At 43.2% G+C, this 18869-nt stretch overlaps 1 protein-coding gene across 1 annotated transcript in view; it reads right to left on the reverse strand.

Moving 5' to 3' along the window:
* Positions 1–552: 552 nt before the first annotated feature.
* Positions 553–18869, reverse strand: part of CENPF (centromere protein F) — a 48371-nt gene continuing 30054 nt past the window's right edge. Inside the window, exons 13-20 of the mRNA XM_081112367.1 lie at positions 15635–18445; positions 14016–14168; positions 11146–11322; positions 10651–10812; positions 8423–8588; positions 6845–7300; positions 5013–5191; positions 553–1499 (exon numbers count right to left, since the gene is read on the reverse strand). Coding sequence (XP_080968493.1) covers positions 1302–1499; positions 5013–5191; positions 6845–7300; positions 8423–8588; positions 10651–10812; positions 11146–11322; positions 14016–14168; positions 15635–18445 — 4302 coding nt within the window. The 3' untranslated portion in view covers positions 553–1301. The remainder of the gene's footprint in view (positions 1500–5012; positions 5192–6844; positions 7301–8422; positions 8589–10650; positions 10813–11145; positions 11323–14015; positions 14169–15634; positions 18446–18869) is intronic.

Raw genomic sequence — 18869 nt, forward strand, 5'->3', positions numbered from 1 at the left:
ACCCTGATTCAAGGACACAAGGTCTTGGTCCAAAGTTTTTAGATTTGGTATGGCTCATAATGCCTGCATATTTTCAAAACCCTGTCATCAGCCCAGCTGGCGTGGCTCAGTGGTTGAGCATCGACCTATGAACCAGGTCATAGTTCAATTCATGGTCAGGGCTTGGTCCCCAGCGTGGGGTGTGCAGGAGGCAGCCAATCAATAATTCTCTCTCATCACTGATGTTTCTCTCGATCTCCCTTTCTCTCTAAAATCAATAAAAATATATTTTTTTAAATAAACCTGTCATCAAAATGAGCTGGAAAATACCACATACTCATATCCTGATATGATTTAATGGGGACATACAATATGGTAGATACTGGCAGGACACAGTACACTCCCATATAATCTTCATGGCCTATATTCCGAATCACCTTTTACTATAACTGAGTATGTTTACCCACTACATACACTAGTATTACTTGCTGGGCTGGTTTCACTTTTGTAAGAGGTTTTTGAAGTTGGCAAGAAGTGGTCACAATATTCATAATGCATTTATATTTAGGAATCATTTTGATAGAAACAAAGGTAATTTTTTTATTAGAAAGAAAAAAAAGCCTTATTTTAATATAACACCACTGTTTGTGAGAATGTACATCAAACCGGTCTTAAAAAAACAAAAAACATCACAATGACAGAAAATTTGAAATATTACATCTTTGAGGAGCCTGCAACCAGGCCACTTGGAAATAAACATACAGCTCCCACCGCCACCACACACAAATATGTACATGTTGTAGAAGCAAAGGTTTAGAAAACACATTGGAAGAGAAGGGTGGACACAGCTATATGTGTATATGTGAGCATGTTTTCCTTAGGAACATGTAACATGGTTTTCCTTCATTTTACTCAGCTCAAAGGAATTCTCCATCTGAAACTATCTCATGCCCAACACTAAACAGAGGAAACAGCGTAAGGCAAGTTTCCATTTTCCTGGGAACTGTTCATTGGAAAAAATGTTCCGCATTTTTTTAGTATGAAATCCACACACAAACAGAAGTTATATGATATAGCGCTTGCCACTCAATGCAACATTACAAAAAGCCTCCCTTCTACACTACAGTTTCCAGCTCTGAAGAGGAGTGTAATGAGGAAGGTGATCGGGGCTTCCAAACTTTTCTAATACTTCTAACGGGGGGTCCAAAGAGTTCAATGTAGTGAGATGGACAAGGAACTGTTTTCTTCCCACTGACACGTGTCCCTGACCACAGACAAGCCCCTGTCGGCCACCTGCCAGGGTCCTAACACACAAGTCTCTTCTACTGGACCCGACAGTTCTCGTTGGGCTTGGTACCGGCTTCTGGGCTGGGGGCGGGCTGGCCTCGCTTGGACCTCAGGCCCTCCCTGGGGCTGCCAGCCGAACGTCTCTCAGGAAGGTTACTGACCGAGAGAGGTCTCGCGGGGGGTTCTCGGAAGATGCTGCCTGAATCCGCTGGGCTCTGCTGAGCAACCTTGACCTGCAATACAAGCACCTTTGTTAGAGTTTCATTCACATTTCTACAGCATGAAAAATCCCTTGTCATCAGATTTAAGGCTATTCTTCTTCCCCAGGAGTTGTACATAGTTTTACCATTTCTTCTTACCTAAGAACAGGCCCTACCTAACAGCTAGGACGATGTCAAACGTGACCTCCGATGAGTCACCTTGCAAACTGTCCTCGATGCCTCTGATGGGCAGAGACGTGCTCCCAAGGCCAGTGTGACACCATCAGCCCAGAGGGCAGCTCTCTGAGGGCAAAGACTATGTCCTCGTTACCTCAGTATCCCTTGTGCCCACAATATGCTTGACTACCTGGCAAACATTCAATATATACCCTCAGAGAACCCAAACCAGCTTCTGTTTACCCTAACTGAACCACGTCTGTTATGCAAATGAGTAAAATCCAAATGAGAAATACCACCTCCACAGGGTATAAGCCTTATCTACAACATTTCAACGACCCACCACCTATTCCTCAGATAACGGCACTTTTCTCCTGCTCCCTGCATCGTTGTTCGGCTTCCATATTGGATTTGGATTAGAGCCGAAGGGCAGCCATCTAATAAACACGTCTGGTGACAGTAAATCTTCGTTCTGATGACTGGCCTTTTTAAAGCCAGAAGGATCTCAGAAAATATGAGACTTAGAAGCCAAGCAGAGTCAAGACTTTTTTTGAGGGTTACACAGCAGCAAAAGAAGATGGGGCGGTGGGGGGTGTCGAAGAGAAAGAGGAACAAGACAGCTGACGTGCACAAAACTCCACTTAACCAAAGTTAAGGTAGGAGTGGGAGAGTCAGGTAGGAAGATCTTTAAAAAAAACAAGAGGACAGGCCCTGACAAGGGCCACGCGTGCCCAGCACCGACCGAGAAGCAGCTCAGCGACAGTCACTTCCTGTGCGGTGGCCACCAGGGACCTCCCTCTGCAGCAGTAAGAACAATGGAAATTATGTCTCCATTTATATTCTTTCCATAGGAAGTATGTGGCTTTAAAAGGCAGCTAAATACTTTTCATTACAGAAAACATAGCAAATCTGGCCAACAGATCAAATCCCTGGAAAGCTCACCCCGACCTCAGATTATGTGCAGGACACGTAAAAGGAGCAGCAGCCCTGAAGGGCCAGGACCAGGACTCAGTGGAAAATCACCGTCATGGAAAGTTGAACGGAAAACAGAGTTTTATGGTACTTTTTTAAAAAGTAGAAAGTGATATAAAAGGCAGGCGTTTCCCTTGAGCCCATCAGATGCAGAAGATTCAAATTTCTAGGTCCATCATGGAAGACAGAGAGAGAGAGAGAGAGAGAGAGAGAGAGAGAGAGAGAGAGAGAGAGATAACAATGATTCTCTTTTCTGAGCTAATAAAATTCTTTCTTAACCCCAGTTCAATAGCCAAGGTCCATCCCTGGACTTCCCCCACCTCCAGGTGCAATTTCTCTGATACTGGGTTGAGGAAATTAGAGTCCGTGATCATTTTAAACCATAGATTTGATCCTCATGTTGGTCAGTTAGCCTCAGATTGTGAATAATGAGATGAGGTCAAATTCACCAAGTAAACTCCTAAGGGCACAGAAACCCTGACTGTCTTACAAGCTATGTCTGCAGCCCGAGGGGGAGAGGGCGAGGATGCGGACGGCTCGGTGAAAAGGGACCTCATTAGAAGGAAAAAAACTCAAAGTCCCACTAAAGTGGTGACTGACTGATGCTGCGGTGACGCTTCACCGTCCCCCACAATTCAGTGGCCCACCCACCGGCACCGACCAACCCCAGGTTCAGATCAAGTCCGCACACATCAGACTCCCTGGTCCCCAGCAAATGAGGAGCGCCTGGGTTTACTCATCCAGAGATGGAACAGAGACTGACCCTCACCTACTCTGCATTTCAGCCTCCTTCCCCTCTGAACTTGTCAGCTGTCACTGAGGGTCCTGCTAAATGACCTGAGGAGTCATCTTGCTCAAAACTCAAGCCAGTCACTTCAGGTAAAGGCTTGTAATCCTGGGTTTCTGAGCAGCCGCTTTAGGAAAATGATGCCTTGCTCTATATTTTTCAAGCTGAATACTGAAATATGCTTAACAGATGAGGCAAGCATTTTATAAGGCAACTCGGAAAATACCGAATTAAATTAAAATTCAGCAGGCTGGGTTTTGAAGTTTGCATCTAATCACGAAGTCTCCTATAACCTCCTCTCAAGAGGGACTCCCCCCATTCATTTGCACACGTGCACAAAATTGCTTAGCAATTCATAACCGCTGGTGCCTCCTGCTGCCTGTAGCGAACACACGGGTTGCAGAGCTGCAGGAAACCATGGTTACGACTTTGTGCTCAGCAGATTCAACAGCAGTATGGAAAGCAGGCCCCCTAGTGTGCAAAGCCTGTTTTCCAAGATAAGTCTGAACTCCACATGCAAACTGCTGTACCATCACTTCCTCATCAGAGGAGGGAAAAGTGACCCGTGTGGTGATTTCATGAGATGATTTCCTAGCACATCTTTAAAGCCTCTATTTATTATTGCAGTCCCGTCAGGACAACAGCAACAGCTCCACCCACTCAACACACATCTGTTGAATGTGAGATGCTGCATTAGACATGGGACACTGGGAAAGCATGAGCATAATCAATAACCTCACAGCCCTAGCTGGTTTGGCTCAGCGGGTCGAGCTTCGGCCTGCGGACTGAAGGGCCCTGAGTTCGATTCCGATCAAGGGCACAGGCCGGGTTGCAGGCTCAATCCCAAGTAGGGGGCATGCAGGAGGCAGCCCATCAATGATTCTCTCTCATCATTGATGTTTCTATCTCTTTATCCTTCTCCCTTTCTCTCTGAAATCAATAAAAACATATTTTTTTTTTAAAAAAAGAAGCTTACAGAACTCACTCTGCAATTCAGAAGGCAGATTTTCAAGCAGGCAATTACAATAAAGTGGACTGGCATAACATAATGGGAGTACTTACTACCTAGTCATGATTTTCTGCTTTAGGAGCCAAATACTTCACTTGATCCCCTAAATGTGGGACCAGCAGGATGGGTATTCGTGTGCACTGAGGAAGGAGCAGCTGCCAGCCAGCCTTGGCCCCGTCAGGACCTAAGCCTGACTCCTGGGTCATCTTACAGGTAACAGTTTTGGTCCAGCTCGGAAGCTTCACTCTTTAGAGCACTGGTTGCTTTATGGAAAAGCTGTTGCTATGGTCACTGGAGGGCCAGGGCCTACCGCAGTATGCTCTCTGCAGTGTTTTGTTGTTACCAGCACCCAAAAGTTAAGTCTAAATGTGAGAGAGAGAGGGAGAGGAAGGAATGGGGGTAACTGATGGAGGAGGGGAAATCCTTGCACAAAATGACACATTTTTTCTAATGCAGACTTGAACGAGTAAAAGAAGTTTCAGACCTTTCCTCCTCACCCCTGAATTTTAAGAGCTCAGTGAGCGCAGTGTCAAACCCTCGCCGGGGGGGCACTGTCATTTGCTAGATTTCAAAAGGCAGATACTTGTTCACAGGCGTTTACCTTTTGTGATCTGCTGCCACCAGCTGTTGGTTTGGAGGCCTCGGACTGGTTCTCTTTGTGGATATTGGATGGGGATGGAGTTGACTTCTGGGCAGCAAGGCGGGGGCTGGTCCTAGTTGCCATGGTTGTTCTTCGCAGGACATAGGGACTTATCTTTCCCGTTGGGATATCAGCAAACCCTAAGGACAAAAAAGCTGCCTGTCAACACTGCTAGGTCCAATTCTATCCATAATGGAAAAGATATGCACGAGGTCACATTTCACAGATAAACGCTTTCTCCTAGCCACAGAGAACAGAGATTAACTTCTCAGTTACCCTGGGAGTCGTCACACTGAATAACTAACTAACTAACTAACTAACTAACTAACAGGTTTTCTCTTATTAGAAACATAAAAAACCACAATGGAAAAAGGGGAAAACAGATAATATTCTTCTATGAGGATCTCTATTCTTGTGTTTTTCTAAGATCGAAAGAACACACCAGGTAAGCCCTCCTGTAAAATTTGGATTAAAAGGGGTGGGGAGGAAGAGGGTAAAATGCTACAGCTACTTCAGGTGACTCCCCTCAGGTAAAGACCAGGACGGGCAGAGATCTGATCTTGCTAAGCAGGATTTCAATCTCACTCTGCAGACATCCCCTCCTTCCACAGAAGGACCCCATGGGACTTGTGATGACAAGAGAAAGTCAACCCAAGGACACTAATGGACAGGATTATCACACACACTATGGAATTGTACTGACTAAACTAAACTAAACTAAACTAAACTAAAGCAACGTTTGGTTTGGTTTGTTTTTAACCCTTTAACTACAAATAAAAACCAGTAAGAAGAAAGCGATATCTCACTTTTTTGGAGTTAGATTTCCTAAGGGCTAGAGTTACTTAGAACAGTGCTTCTCAACCCATTTATGGCAAAGAATCAGTTTTGATAATGAGGGGGGCGGGGGGGCTGCCGTGCATAATTTCTAAATCTGCTATGGAATGACACTGTTGTATAATACACTAAGAATGAATCAATAGAGAAATGATTATGTGCTTGGATGTTGTGACAATGTCAAACTGCTATGAAAATTTGAAACTCTTACTCTTGATTTCGTTTGTTTGTTTTGGGGAGGGGGTGAGTCATGAACCAGTAACAACAGTTCCCTGGGCCACACTTGGGAGGACAACTTAAAAAAAAAAAGCCTTGCCCAAGGGGTTTGGCCCAGTAGATAGAGCATCGGCCTGAGGACTGAAGAGTCAAGGGTTCGTATCTCAGTTGCAGGCTTGATCCCCGGCCCCAGTCCGTGTGTGTGTGTGTGTGAGGCAAACAATCGATGTCTCTCTCTCACATCAATGTTTCTCTCTCTGTGTCTCTCCCCTTCTCCTCCACTTTCTCTCTCTCTCTAAAAAAAAAAAAAAGAAGCAATGAAAAAATATCTTTGGGTAAGGAGTAACCAAAAAAAAAAAAAAAAAAAAAAGTGGTACGTGGCTCCAGCCAGGGGGGCAGCACCTGCAGGCCCACCCTCCAGCCCTGACTACAGACAGGAAAGCTAGGGGGGTGTCCTAGAGTTGGGGACTTTCCCGCACAGGAATATTAAATTCCAAACAGCTTCCAAACAGTCACTCCGCAAATGGACCAGCCGTTTCTGTAGTGGGACATGAGGGACTAGGTCCTATTTGGTCCTATTTGACAGAAAGGAAAACACATGCCTTAAAAGTAGGCAACCGCTTCTTAACTTTACTTCGTACAGTTGCACAGTAACTGAAACTCAATGCTTCTCTTTTGCATTGGAAATGCCCTGTGGACTTTCAAAAGAACACAGATAATCTTGTTCTACACCTATGCCGTACCTTTCTTTACAACTTCTGGAAGCCCCTCAAGCTCAAACTCAGTGTCTTCTGCGTCCCCGGCAGGGTGAGCGCCACTGCGGACCGCCTTCCGGCTTCTCTTAGGAAATGAGTCTGGGGTGGACGGGGCTGCTCCTCCCCCATCCTCCCAAATCCCACTGTTCCTTTGCCTTTTGCCTGAACCTTTACTTTGGCCGGACGACTTCTGCTTTTCGGTGACAGAAGGGACTGGAGACGATCCCGGGACAACTGACTTCGGCGAAGGAGAACTTCGGACATTAGGTTGAGATTGTTGTGTTTCTAGCATCTCTTTGGCTCTCTCCAACTTCTCATAGCTTATAAGCAGCGCACAGTACTTATCCAGATACTCGTCTGCCTCCTTGCTTTTCTCTTCGAGGGTTTCTTTCAGTTCTTTCACCTCGGTCTTTAATTCATCTACATTAACATCCACGACAGGACCTGTCAGAAATCGTACCGCGTCACTTCACATTCCTCTAGTTGACACTGGACACCATAAAGCAGAAAACCTTGGGCTTGTGTTTTTTATTTTTATTTTTTTTACAAGTTGGGGAGATATATCTATACATGTTCTTAGAGTTTAAACAACCCTCATTTGGAAGGGATCACATCAAGGTTAATATTCTTATTAGGACAGCTGACATACCCAAATCTCAAGCTTGTATTTCCTCCAGCCTATCAAACTTTCTTGCAGTTGTTCATATGAGAGCAAATGGATTAATTTAGCGCATCCCTTATGATCCCTGTCCATTCTTTCCACCATACGTGAATGAACAACCTAAGCTGGTAAAGAATATGAGGTCCCAGTTGTGACGGCTCTGGGAGGCAGAAGGGGACCTGTGACAAGGCAGGCCCCAAAGGCTCTGAAAACCATTTGTAAGCAAAGGAGAGCCTGATGGACAAAAGCTTGGGGGAGGCTGTGAAGTGGGAGTCTTGGACAACTTGTAGCTGCCACAGCTGGCATGAAAGCCATTGGAAAACCTCCTTGGAGCCCCATATGCTCTGGGACTCTTCTCAGCGGGAAGACCCACCCTGCATACAATGCTCGCCATCATCTTTCCACAGGCAAGTAGCATTCCCCTCGGGCATAAGTGGAAAAAAGTTGTCTTTTCTTTTTTATTTTATCTTCACACCCAAAAATAAACCTCCCACCCTCCCACGTGGCTGAGCCATGGGGATGGGCCCAGGACCACCAGAACCAGCTGTTTGTAAGTTACCAGCACCAGCTCAGAGGCCAATCTGCCTGTGACATAGGAGCTACTTAGATGGGCATCATCACATGAAAACTCTTCCTGGAATGGCTCGCTAGCAAAAAGTGCTGCCAGTCTTTTGTACGTTTCATGGAACAGCAGATGTGACAATCCTATTTCAAAATGCAGGGTTCATTCTGAATCCTATGAATGACCCCAAGCCGAGCACAATGTTCAAAAACTGGAAATAAACATCTGCTGAGAATCAGCGGGCAGTACCAAACGGAGTGCTAAAACCATGCTTGGCACACACACACCAGCGAGCGCTGGCCTGGCCATGCCCATGCCCATGCCCATGCCCAGCTGACCCCACCTGAGTTCTGTTTCCCCCGCGCGGCATCTTCCAGGCGAGACAGCTCCTTCTGCAGCAGCTCCTTCTCCTCTTCCAGCTGCTTACAGGATTTGATCAACAGCTTGATTTTCCCCTGGGCACGCTCCGTTTCCTTCTTCAGCTGACTGGCGTATTTTAGATTGTCCGTCTACAAGGCAAAACCTTGAATTTAAAACCTTCAACTGCTTCTAGTGAGCACATAGAAAAATAACCATGAGATATAACTAAGAATCATGTATTGTAAATCTAAGATTATGTTCAAACTGAAACATCTAAAGATGAATCAAACAATTCACCTTTTCTACTGTTTTCCAGGGCTCCCCAATGGACGCTGATGCTAAGACGGGAAGTGACAAAACCAGCGTTATATCTCATGGTTATTTTTCTATGTGCTCACTAGAAGCAGTTGAAGGTTTTAAATATGGATTGGTATGAATATTACCAGAGAGCCTGCTAGCATATTATATAATATGTGGCATGTGCATTGTATTATGTAACATCTAAAAAATGCATAATTCTAAAACAAATTAGCTTTAAGAGTTTCTGGTAAGAGATCATGAATATATAAAGGCAAACCAAACTATTAAAATAAAAGAACTTGAGCACCATAATCATGATGCTAGTAATTTAATTCTCTGTGTATTTCACCTTGAGATCTTGTATTAGCAATGTTACAGTTCATCTGCACTTGTGAAATTTTCTATTTCTGAATCCAACCATAATTGGATTGGAGATGGATTAATTCCATTTCAACAATGCTTATCAACTGGTACCTCACCGAAATTACATGTGATCTGAATAGACTCAACAATGTACCATTTTGTACATGGTACGTACACAGACATTCCCCACAGAAAAACTGTCAAAGATTAAAAAGGCAGAAAGTGAATAAAAAAGTAGACCTGAAGCTACATCTTTCCATTATTAAAACTAACATATCTCATTTTGTAACAGAACATCATTGAACATTAACATTATTCTAAATTTTATGAGTATGTATAATTTTTAAAATACATATATTTTTATTTCAGAGTGGAGAGGGAGACAGAGATAGAAACATCAATGATGACAGAATCAATGAGCAGCTGCCTCCTACATGCCCTCTACTGGGGATTGAGCCTGCAACCGGGCATGTGCCCTGACCTGGAATCAAACCGTGACCTTCTGGTTCATAGGTCAATGCTCAACCACTGAGCTACACCAGCCAGGCATGAGTGTGTATTTTATTGGTATATTCCCTTCACCTTGTAAGTGTATATGAGCAATAAACCTAAGAAGTTAATACCTAGTTTTCTGTTTGAATATATTCAATATACAATTAGTTACCATAATCTTTAAAATTTAAATCATCTTTCAGTAAAGACTTTTATGGGACAATATTTATTATCCAGGTTCATTATTATACATTCTGAATGGTATTCATTTTGTGAAAATTATCTGTAGAAATCAAAACAGCCTCCCTTTACAAGTAGAATTCCTAAAGCGCCACCTCTAGTCTAAGAACCCTGGGACTAGGGTTCACCTCCTTTTCTCTGAAGAACACAGTTTTAGGATCCCTGGGTGGAGAGGAAGAGGAGAATGTACACCTACCTGTGCCCGACCAAATGCCCTGCCTCACCTTTGCCAAAGTGGGTTTGATGACAGCAATGAACTTGGAGACCCATCAAGCAAGAATTTGGAATTACCACCAAATTATTACTTAGGGGCCCCCCCTAATCTGTCAGTGGTACAACCTTCACCTCCATCTCAAGAAGTCTTGAAGTAGTTTGAGAGGGTTCGCTGAGCAATGGATAAAGTTCATATAAGCCATGAGACTGTAGGCCATCCACTGACTTTTAAAAATAACTCAGCAGAGAATTGATGAGTGATATTATTTATAACGGCAAAAACCTTTTTCACAAAAATTAAAATGAAACCTCATAATTCAATACCATTAAAACCATGGTGATTCTGCATAAGCCATTCGAGGTCATGAAGCAATGAAAAGTGAACATATTGCCCTGCTGGTGTGGCTCAGTGGTTGAGCGTAAACCTATGAACCAGGGGGTCATGGTTTGATTCCCAGTCACGGCTCAGGCCTGGGTTGTGGGCTCAATCCCCAGTGTGGGGTGTGCAGGAGGCGCAGCCAATCAATGATTCTCTCTCAGCTATGTCTCCCTTCCTCTCTGTAATCAATAAAAATATGTTTTTTAAAAAAAGAGTAAACATACCTTGGTTCTCTTCAGTTCCTCTAAAAGCTCGGTGGTTGTTTTCAAAGAGCTATTGAGTTCCTCTTTACTGGACTTCAAGAGGTCTATCTCCACCTTTTGGGAGCTGAGACACGCTTCCTTAGACGCCAACTTCTCCCGATAGGTCTGGATTTCCATTTCATGCTGGGGCAGAAAATGCTACTTTAGCCAGAAGGCTCAGGTAAAAACATTGCAAGCAAAATGAACTAAAAATAGACCTGCTGTTTCAAGGGCCATTACCAAAGGTCTTTGTGCCTCTCCTACTACTCTAACCCGAGATGGAAAGGTATTTTTTAAAAAATCAGTTATGTGCAGGTAATGGAGGGAAAGGTAGTGAGGAAAATATGATGGCACCCTTTCTAAGGTCATACAGCATAATAATGATGCAGAACTTTGACCTTCTTGCAAAAAAATGCTTCACTTCCATGGTCAACACACACTCTCCAGCTCCCCCAGTAATCAAACTCCGCGGATCACCTGTTTGTTTGTATCCAGAAGCAAAGTTTGGTGTTTCTTTTCAGCTTCCTGGAGCTGTAGCTGGTATCCAGCTATTTCTTCTCTCATTTTCTCTTGCTTTTCCATCTGGTCTTTTTGTAGGCAATCCAAGCTCCTTTTCAATTCACTATTTTCTAGCATGAATTCCTTCAATTGACCCTAATGAATAAAGTTATGCAAGCATGGGAAAATAATTAAGAACCTTGATATACGTCTTCAGGAAATACTGAGTACTGAGGGGGAAGAAATAGTTTATAAGCAAGACAAAAACCTATACAGAATAATGCTATAATCCTTAGCAGTGTATTCACTTTAAATTACAATTTCATCTGCAGTAACAATTTCCCCCATTCTAGCCCAGCCACCTCCTAGGTCACATCCAATGGGACCACAGAATCTCCGAAACCTGACTTCCACTAAACCACTCTGGGACTATACACTCCTGGCTACCAGGTTCGCTTATTTAAGTGTTTCCATTGCAGTAACTCCTTGACCTCATCAACAGCACCACCATGACGACCTTCACATTCCAGACTTAAAGTTTTCTTCCTTGGCCAGCTTAGATTCCATGTTCTATCACTTTAAGAATTTCCTTCCAAATGACCTGAACTCTTTAGCCCCTCTCCACTGTGCAGGACAGGTAGAACCACAGCCCTGGAGGCACCTGCCTCCCCTGTGCCTGATCCCACAGAGCTGCCTCTATATACATACTGTGTCCACTGCCTCATCTCCTATTCACTCAACCCACTCCAGCCTGGTTTCATTCTACCTCCTTCTGAAATAGCTTTTCATGGCATCGTCCACCTCCATGTTGTAAATCGAAGGAACACACTTAAGTCCTCATCTATCTGACCTGTAAGTAGGATCTGAGGCTCTGACCTTTCTGCCTTGAGAGCCTCCACTCTTGGCTGCTGGGACACGACACCGCCCCTGGTTGGCCTCACCATGGCTTCTCTGTTTCCTGGCTTGTTCTTCCACCTGCACATCACACTGCACACTGGGGGATCTCTGGGCTTGGTCTGTATTTTCTACCACGGCCATAATTCTGAAATCTGACCTATATTCTGAACTAGCCAAATAAATATATCCACTCCAAACCTTTCCTTTAAACGCCAACCTCGTGTATTTGGTCACTTCAGACTTCATTCGAACACTTTACCATGGCCTGCCTTCCTCCCTAATCTTTTCTCATATCATTTTCCATCTGATTTCAGCCACAATGGCTTCAATTTCTGAAAAACACAGACTTTACCATACTGCTCCCTAGACCCAGAAGGTTCCATGCTCTAGCTGGTTCTTTGCCGATCTGACTCCTCATCCTACAGGCAACATTCTCTGACCACCCGATCTCAATTAGGTTGTTGCCTACGCCCCCAGCCCAATCCCAATTGTTCGACAATAAAGAATCTTATTTCTTTCATTTATAGCACTTAACAGTTTATAATTATTTCATGTTTCCTGTTTAATGCTTTATTGTGTGTCTAGACCACAAGCTCTATGAGTACAAGCAGCACAGGAGAGCTAACGGTTCGACATTCTATCCCCTAACCTTACCAGTGCTTGTTATTTATAGAATGAATAAATTGAGTGAATGAAGCAATAGCGAGCCAACACTCTCATCTGTATACACTTAAGGTTAAACACCTATAAGTGAAATATGAATAACAATATACTTGGGATAGCCCCAAGATGTTCAGTGCCAAAGATTTCAGCAGGTGCGATACTCAAACTTATCATCAGTTAGGAACTCCTTCTACACAGCACTGCCAGAAAATTCCTTGTCAATTTCCGAGATTAAACACCAAAAGATTTAAATTTTCATTAGCTTGAATGTAGTACTTTAAAGAAAAATACAACTTTCCTCAACTTCTTTCTTACACAGGCTATTACAAATGTCACTTCAACTTTTTGTGATTTTTCAGGTTCATAATCACAACTCCATTCCGCTATCCTTTCCTAAGTACTCCTTATGGATGAAGCTGCATGAGGACCATATGGACATCTGGGCGTGGCAAACGGGTTTCCCTACATCGGCCAGCTCTGCACGCACAGTGGCTGCTACCTGGGACTCAGTTAAACTCAGGAGAAAGGGAGGCAGCATGAATCAGCAGTGTCTGCTATGGGAACAGCAGTGACGAGTGGCAGCCCAGATGCTATAGATCTGCCACATTAACCTGGCTCTAAAATAGCATCCACGACCGATTGGTGTGGCTCAGCGGTTGAGCAACGACCCATGAACGAGGAAGTCACAGCTCGATTCCAGGACACATGCCCAGGTTGCTAGCTAGGTCCCCAGCAGGGAGCATGCAGGAGGCAGGCAACTGATGATTCCCTCTCATCACTGATGTTTCTCTCTCCCCCCTCTCCTTTTATCTCTCTGAAATCAATAAAAAAACATTTTTAAGAAAAATAGCACCTAAGACTACTCTAACTTTACATTTTACTGAGCTTTCTTTCTGGTATTTTGTTAGTTCTTAGCAAGATCAATGTATGCACATCTGTCTCTAGCAACATTTTGGCTTGTGATCTGTGGCAGGCTAGGAAAGCGGCCGATTGAAAGCTGCGTGAAATCTATTTCTGATGCGAGTTAATACAGTACAAGAGTCCCCTTCCATGAAAAAAAAAGTACTTGGGGTCCATGACAGGTCTGGTCACGTGTTCAGAGGCCTCTCGTGACTCCTGGGCTCATGACAGTGCTGGCTTGTGGAGATGACTGCAAGCCTGATCATGACATATGCATGGGGTTATTTTTCTCAAAAGCTAAAAAAGTTTGGTACATTACAGAAGGTCTTACAAAAACAAACAAGGAGGGCGTGCACACTGAACTGTCAATCTGTCACAGAGACGCTTACTTTGCTGGTCTTTATTTCTTCCGACATTAAATTTAATTCTTCAGTGAGCCTGTTTTTCTCCCCACTGACTTCTGCTTCCAAACCCATCATTTTCTGCATCATCGCGTGTACTTCCCTCTGCAGCTCAGTTTCCTTCAAAGTCATAGTGTCCACCTGGAATTCAATCTTTCATCAGGACATGCTTTTGGTTTTCTGTTTTGATCAAATTAATCCCTCCCATACAACATATTCATGACATCATTTCAGACTTCGGTAAGAAAATGGGACCCAGCTAAGCCTCCTTTCATTAATCCACTCAATTAATATGCTCAAATCCCACTGGGGAGCTTACCTTTTCTTCTCAGCAAAAATTTAATAAGAGACAACAATAAGGAAAGGAATGACAACAAAAGATATTACTCAGTATTAAAATCCTTCATAAAGGCATTAATTTGAATTAAACTTACACCTCAGAGACTACTGTATGAGGCAGTGTCTTAGATTTTTATCATTTCTTAGATCTCTACGAATCCTCCAATGCCATACTGCTCTGCAAGAAACATGGCTCTAATCCAGCTGTGGGCAAACTACGGCCCTCAGGCCGGATCCAGCCCGTTTGAAATGAATAAAACTAAAAAAAAAAAGACCGTACCCTTTTATGTAATGATGTTTACTTTGAATTTATATTAGTTCACACAAACACTCCATGCATGCTTTTGTTCCGGCCCTCCGGTCCAGTTTAAGAACCCATTGTGGCCCTCGAGTCAAACAGTTTGCCCACCCCTGCTCTGATCAGTCACGGCCAGCTAAAGCTCTCGTTTGCATCTGCTCCTTGACGTTGAAACAGCCTGCTATAGTTTTTCTAATCATCTCTACCAGAACCGCCATCTCTTGCTAGCCACCCCAAAACTTGAAATTCTTGGAAAATAAAGTTATGAAGTGATTACATTTTCTCGACACACCCTTTCTCCTTTAATATTTGTCCAGTAAAAATGTGATTTGATAGAATCACTTTGCTAGATCAGTAAGCAAGCAAAGAAGGCAAAAAACTTAATTTTTCTTTAGTAAGTGAGCCTCCTGACAGCAGATCTTCCCTTTAATCATCAGCTTACAAATAACAGGAGACTAAAGGAGAAGATAAAAGAGAGGGGAACTGAAAGTACAAAATCCCCAGGACACACACTGGGAGCCATGAAGGTCCTGCTGTAACAATTATATCACCATCCTAATAGGTCTTTCTCCTAAAGGCAGTAAAGGCAGCCCAGGGACAAAGGGGATCCCTTCTAACTAGTATGTGTTATACCCTTTCTAGCAGATTCTCACCTGGGTATGGGAGGGTACTATTCTGATGCACTGTGAGAAAGGGAAGTGCAATGAGCCAGGAACTGTGCATGACCCAGAGCTTCTCCCATGTCCAGGTGCCATATTGAAAACCTGGGCCAATCCTTAGATGAGTCCCAGACAAATGTGTCCCAAAGCAAAAGAGTCACTACTACTGGAGCCAACTCAATGTCCTGCAAGTTCAAGACCTTTACAAAGTTTGGTCCAATACTGCAGGCACCATCCACAGGGAAATACAACTCACCCAGTGGTTTCCCTCCCTCATGACAACAGATGAAAATGTAGATAAAGTCACTTACTTTTTCAACCAAGGATATTTTTTCCATTTTTGTCAATTCCAGCTCTTTCTCCAGGTCCTTGTAAGAAGTCTGCAGCGCTTCGAAGGTATGCTGCAAAGTGTCATTTGTGGACTGCAGCCCTTGGATCTTCTGCTTCAATTCTACCATCAGATTCTCCAGGTCTGCTTTTTGCTTCTTCCAAACTTGCTGCTCTCCTTCCACTTGGGACAGTTTAGAGACAAGCTGCTCTCGGTCTTGGATTTGATTTTTGAGTACATGGATTTCTTCATCCTTCTTCTGGAGTTTCTGTTTGCCATCTTCGACTTCTTGGATGAGGCCATTCACAGAAGACTGCAAAATAGTGTAATTACTTTTGGCCTCATCAAGGCTTTGCAGCAACTTAGACTTCTCATGTTCAAGATAATCTACCTGACCACTCAGATCCTGCTGTTTGGCCTTCCAGGTCTCTTGGTCATCGCACAAGGCTGCCACTTTCTCCTTTAGCTCTTTTAATTGCGCCAGAAGCCTCTCCTCAGCAAGTTTAGATTCTTCTTTCAGCTGAAGTTTCTCTTGCTCTCTTATTTGCAGTACATTTTCAAATGAAGAATTTAATGTTTCCAATTCAGATACTCGTCCTTGCTCTTTTTGTAATTCTTTTGTCAGATTTTCTTTTTCTGACCTTATATTGACAAGATTTAATTCCAAATCTCTCAGATTTGGGGCCATCTCCTCAATTTTTGCTGTTAGGGTATCAACCTCTGCTTTGGCGTTCTCAGCCTCCAGAATCACAAGCTCGTGGTTTTTTCTCGACATCTCTAGTTCTCTTTCAAGGTTTTCAACTCTATCTTTAAGCAAGTCTGCATGATGCTTACTTTCCTGCTGCTTCTTTTCATCAGTTTCTAGGTGGATTTTCAGCTTTTCGATGCTATTTCTCAGCTGCTGCACCACCTGCACTGGGGAGCCCAGGCTCTGCGCTCTGACCTCCCTGGTTTCTTGGTCATCAAACAAGGCCGACACCTCCTGGTTCAGCTCTTTCAATTCTGTTTGAAGCATTTCCACTGTAGCTTTAGATTCTTCCTTTGTCTGCATATTTTCTTGCTCTCTTTCTTCTAAAAGATTTTTTAATGAAGAGAGTAACGTGTCTAATTCAGACACCTGATCTTGTTTTTCTTGTAGCTGCTTAGTCAGATTTTCTTTTTCGGACTGTACTGTGACAAGGTTTGATTCTAAAGCTTTCAGGCGTTCAGTGGTCAATTCTATTTGTGTTTTTAGGGTCTCTACCTCTGCTTTGGAATTCTCAGCATCAAGAATTACCATCTCTTGGTTTTCCTCCGCCATCTGCAATTCTCTTTCAAGATTCTCAAGTTTACCCTGAAGCGAATCATTCTTACGCTCACTTTCTTTCAGTTTCTCTAAGACGTGGAGCTGCTTCTTTTCATCAGCTTCAATGCGGACCCTTAGTTTCTCAATGCCACTTCTCAGCTGATGCACCTCGTCTTGCGTTGAGTTCAGCCTCATGGCTACCTCGCCTTTTTCCATTACTGCAGCCTCCAAGGCCTTGGCAATGGTCAGCTTTTCCTGTTCCAATTCAGGAAACTTGGTCTTTAGGCTTTCAGATTCCCTTAAAAGCAATTCTTTCTCATTATTCAATTGTCCAATCTGGTTTTCCAGCTCACTTTTTCCCAAAGACAGTGTGTGTAAGTCCTTTTCCAAGCTCTGCAGCTGCTCCTGCAGACGGGCATTATCTGAGGATAAATTCTGAAGGAGCTGAGTTTTGTCCTTCAGCTCATTTCCCACCACCTCAATGTGCTGTAGACATTCCTCTTGATGAGATTCCAACTCTCTAATTTTCTCCTTCATCTTTTCAGACATCAAGTCCAATTCTTTATTTTCTTTTGACAAAGTATCTAATTCTCCATGAAGCCGGTTTCTCTCACTTGTGACCACAGAGAGTTCTTCCTCAAGATGGCTTATAACTCGCTGCTTAGATTCATAGTCTTTTTCTAATTGCAGCTTCTCTGTTTGAACTCTCTTTATGTCAGCTTCCACGGAGTGGGCATGATGCTCGATGTTGCCTTTCTCCAACTTGATCCTCTGCAGCTCATTTTCCACTTCAAGAAACCTCTCTCTCCAGTGGTCGTTCACCTTGGCTACATTATCTTGAGTAATTTCATGTGACAATTTAGCTGTGTCCATTTCTAAATTACAGTTAAGGCCTTCCAAACTTTCTACTCTCTGGTGGAACTCCAGGTTATCACAAGAAAAGGATTCCAATTTTTCCATTAAATCGGATTTTTGTTTCTTAAGTTCCTCAACTGTTTCCTCCAATTCTCTGCATGTTTCAATCTTGGTAGTTAGTTGTACTTCCTGTAAACTGAGTCTTGAATCTAACTCTTTTATTTCGCTTATCAAAATTTCAACATTTTTGTCCTGTTCCTCTATGACATGAAGTAATCTCAAATTTTCATTTGATATCTCTTTTACCTGCAGTTGGAGATTCTGGGTGGTTACCTGAGCCTCTAGAAAATCCATAGGTACCAAAGGATTGGGACCAGAAAATGATGACTCAGAAATGCATTCTGGAAAGTCCTGGGTTTTGTCTTCCAGTGGTGAATCAGAACTGGTTTCTGGGGACAGCTCCTGAGAACTTTCTCCTGCCTGCAGAACTGCCCCAGGCGTGGTGCTTTTCTCCTCCACTAGACTGAGGTTCTGCTGAGCTTCTTTTTCACAAATTGGATGCATGTCCTGCTTTGGTGTTCTCGCTTTAGTTTCTGAAGTAGTACATTCTTCTGATTCCTTGGTGTCACAGTTATCATTTCCACCCTGAATAGCCTGCAGTTGTAATACAGAACAAGAATGCTTTTTATGTTTCAGGAAGAATAATAATAGAATAAATAGGCTTAATTATTATTTTATAGCAACTGGCTTCTTGCCTTGGCTCAATACATCGCTTCAAATGAAATATTTCTTACAACATTCTCTTCTCTCCATCCAAATACTCCACACAATTAAACAAACGTTCTGTAAGTGTTCTCTCTGGGCAAGGCACTGGCAAGGACTTTATCATGAAGACAAACCTCCAGTTATTTAATCATCTATATTGGCATACTCTTAAATTTCATATATTGTTTTTCTTTCTAGAAATAGTCCTGATAGCCTAAATATAAAATATCTCTGTGATTATCAAACAAGAGGCTAAATTCCACATGAAATGCTCAGCTTCCATCTTCAGCATTTCTGATATTCTTTGATAAGA

The sequence above is a fragment of the Myotis nattereri genome (assembly GCF_964212035.1).
Source record: "Myotis nattereri genome assembly, chromosome: 18".
NCBI lineage: Eukaryota > Metazoa > Chordata > Mammalia > Chiroptera > Vespertilionidae > Myotis > Myotis nattereri.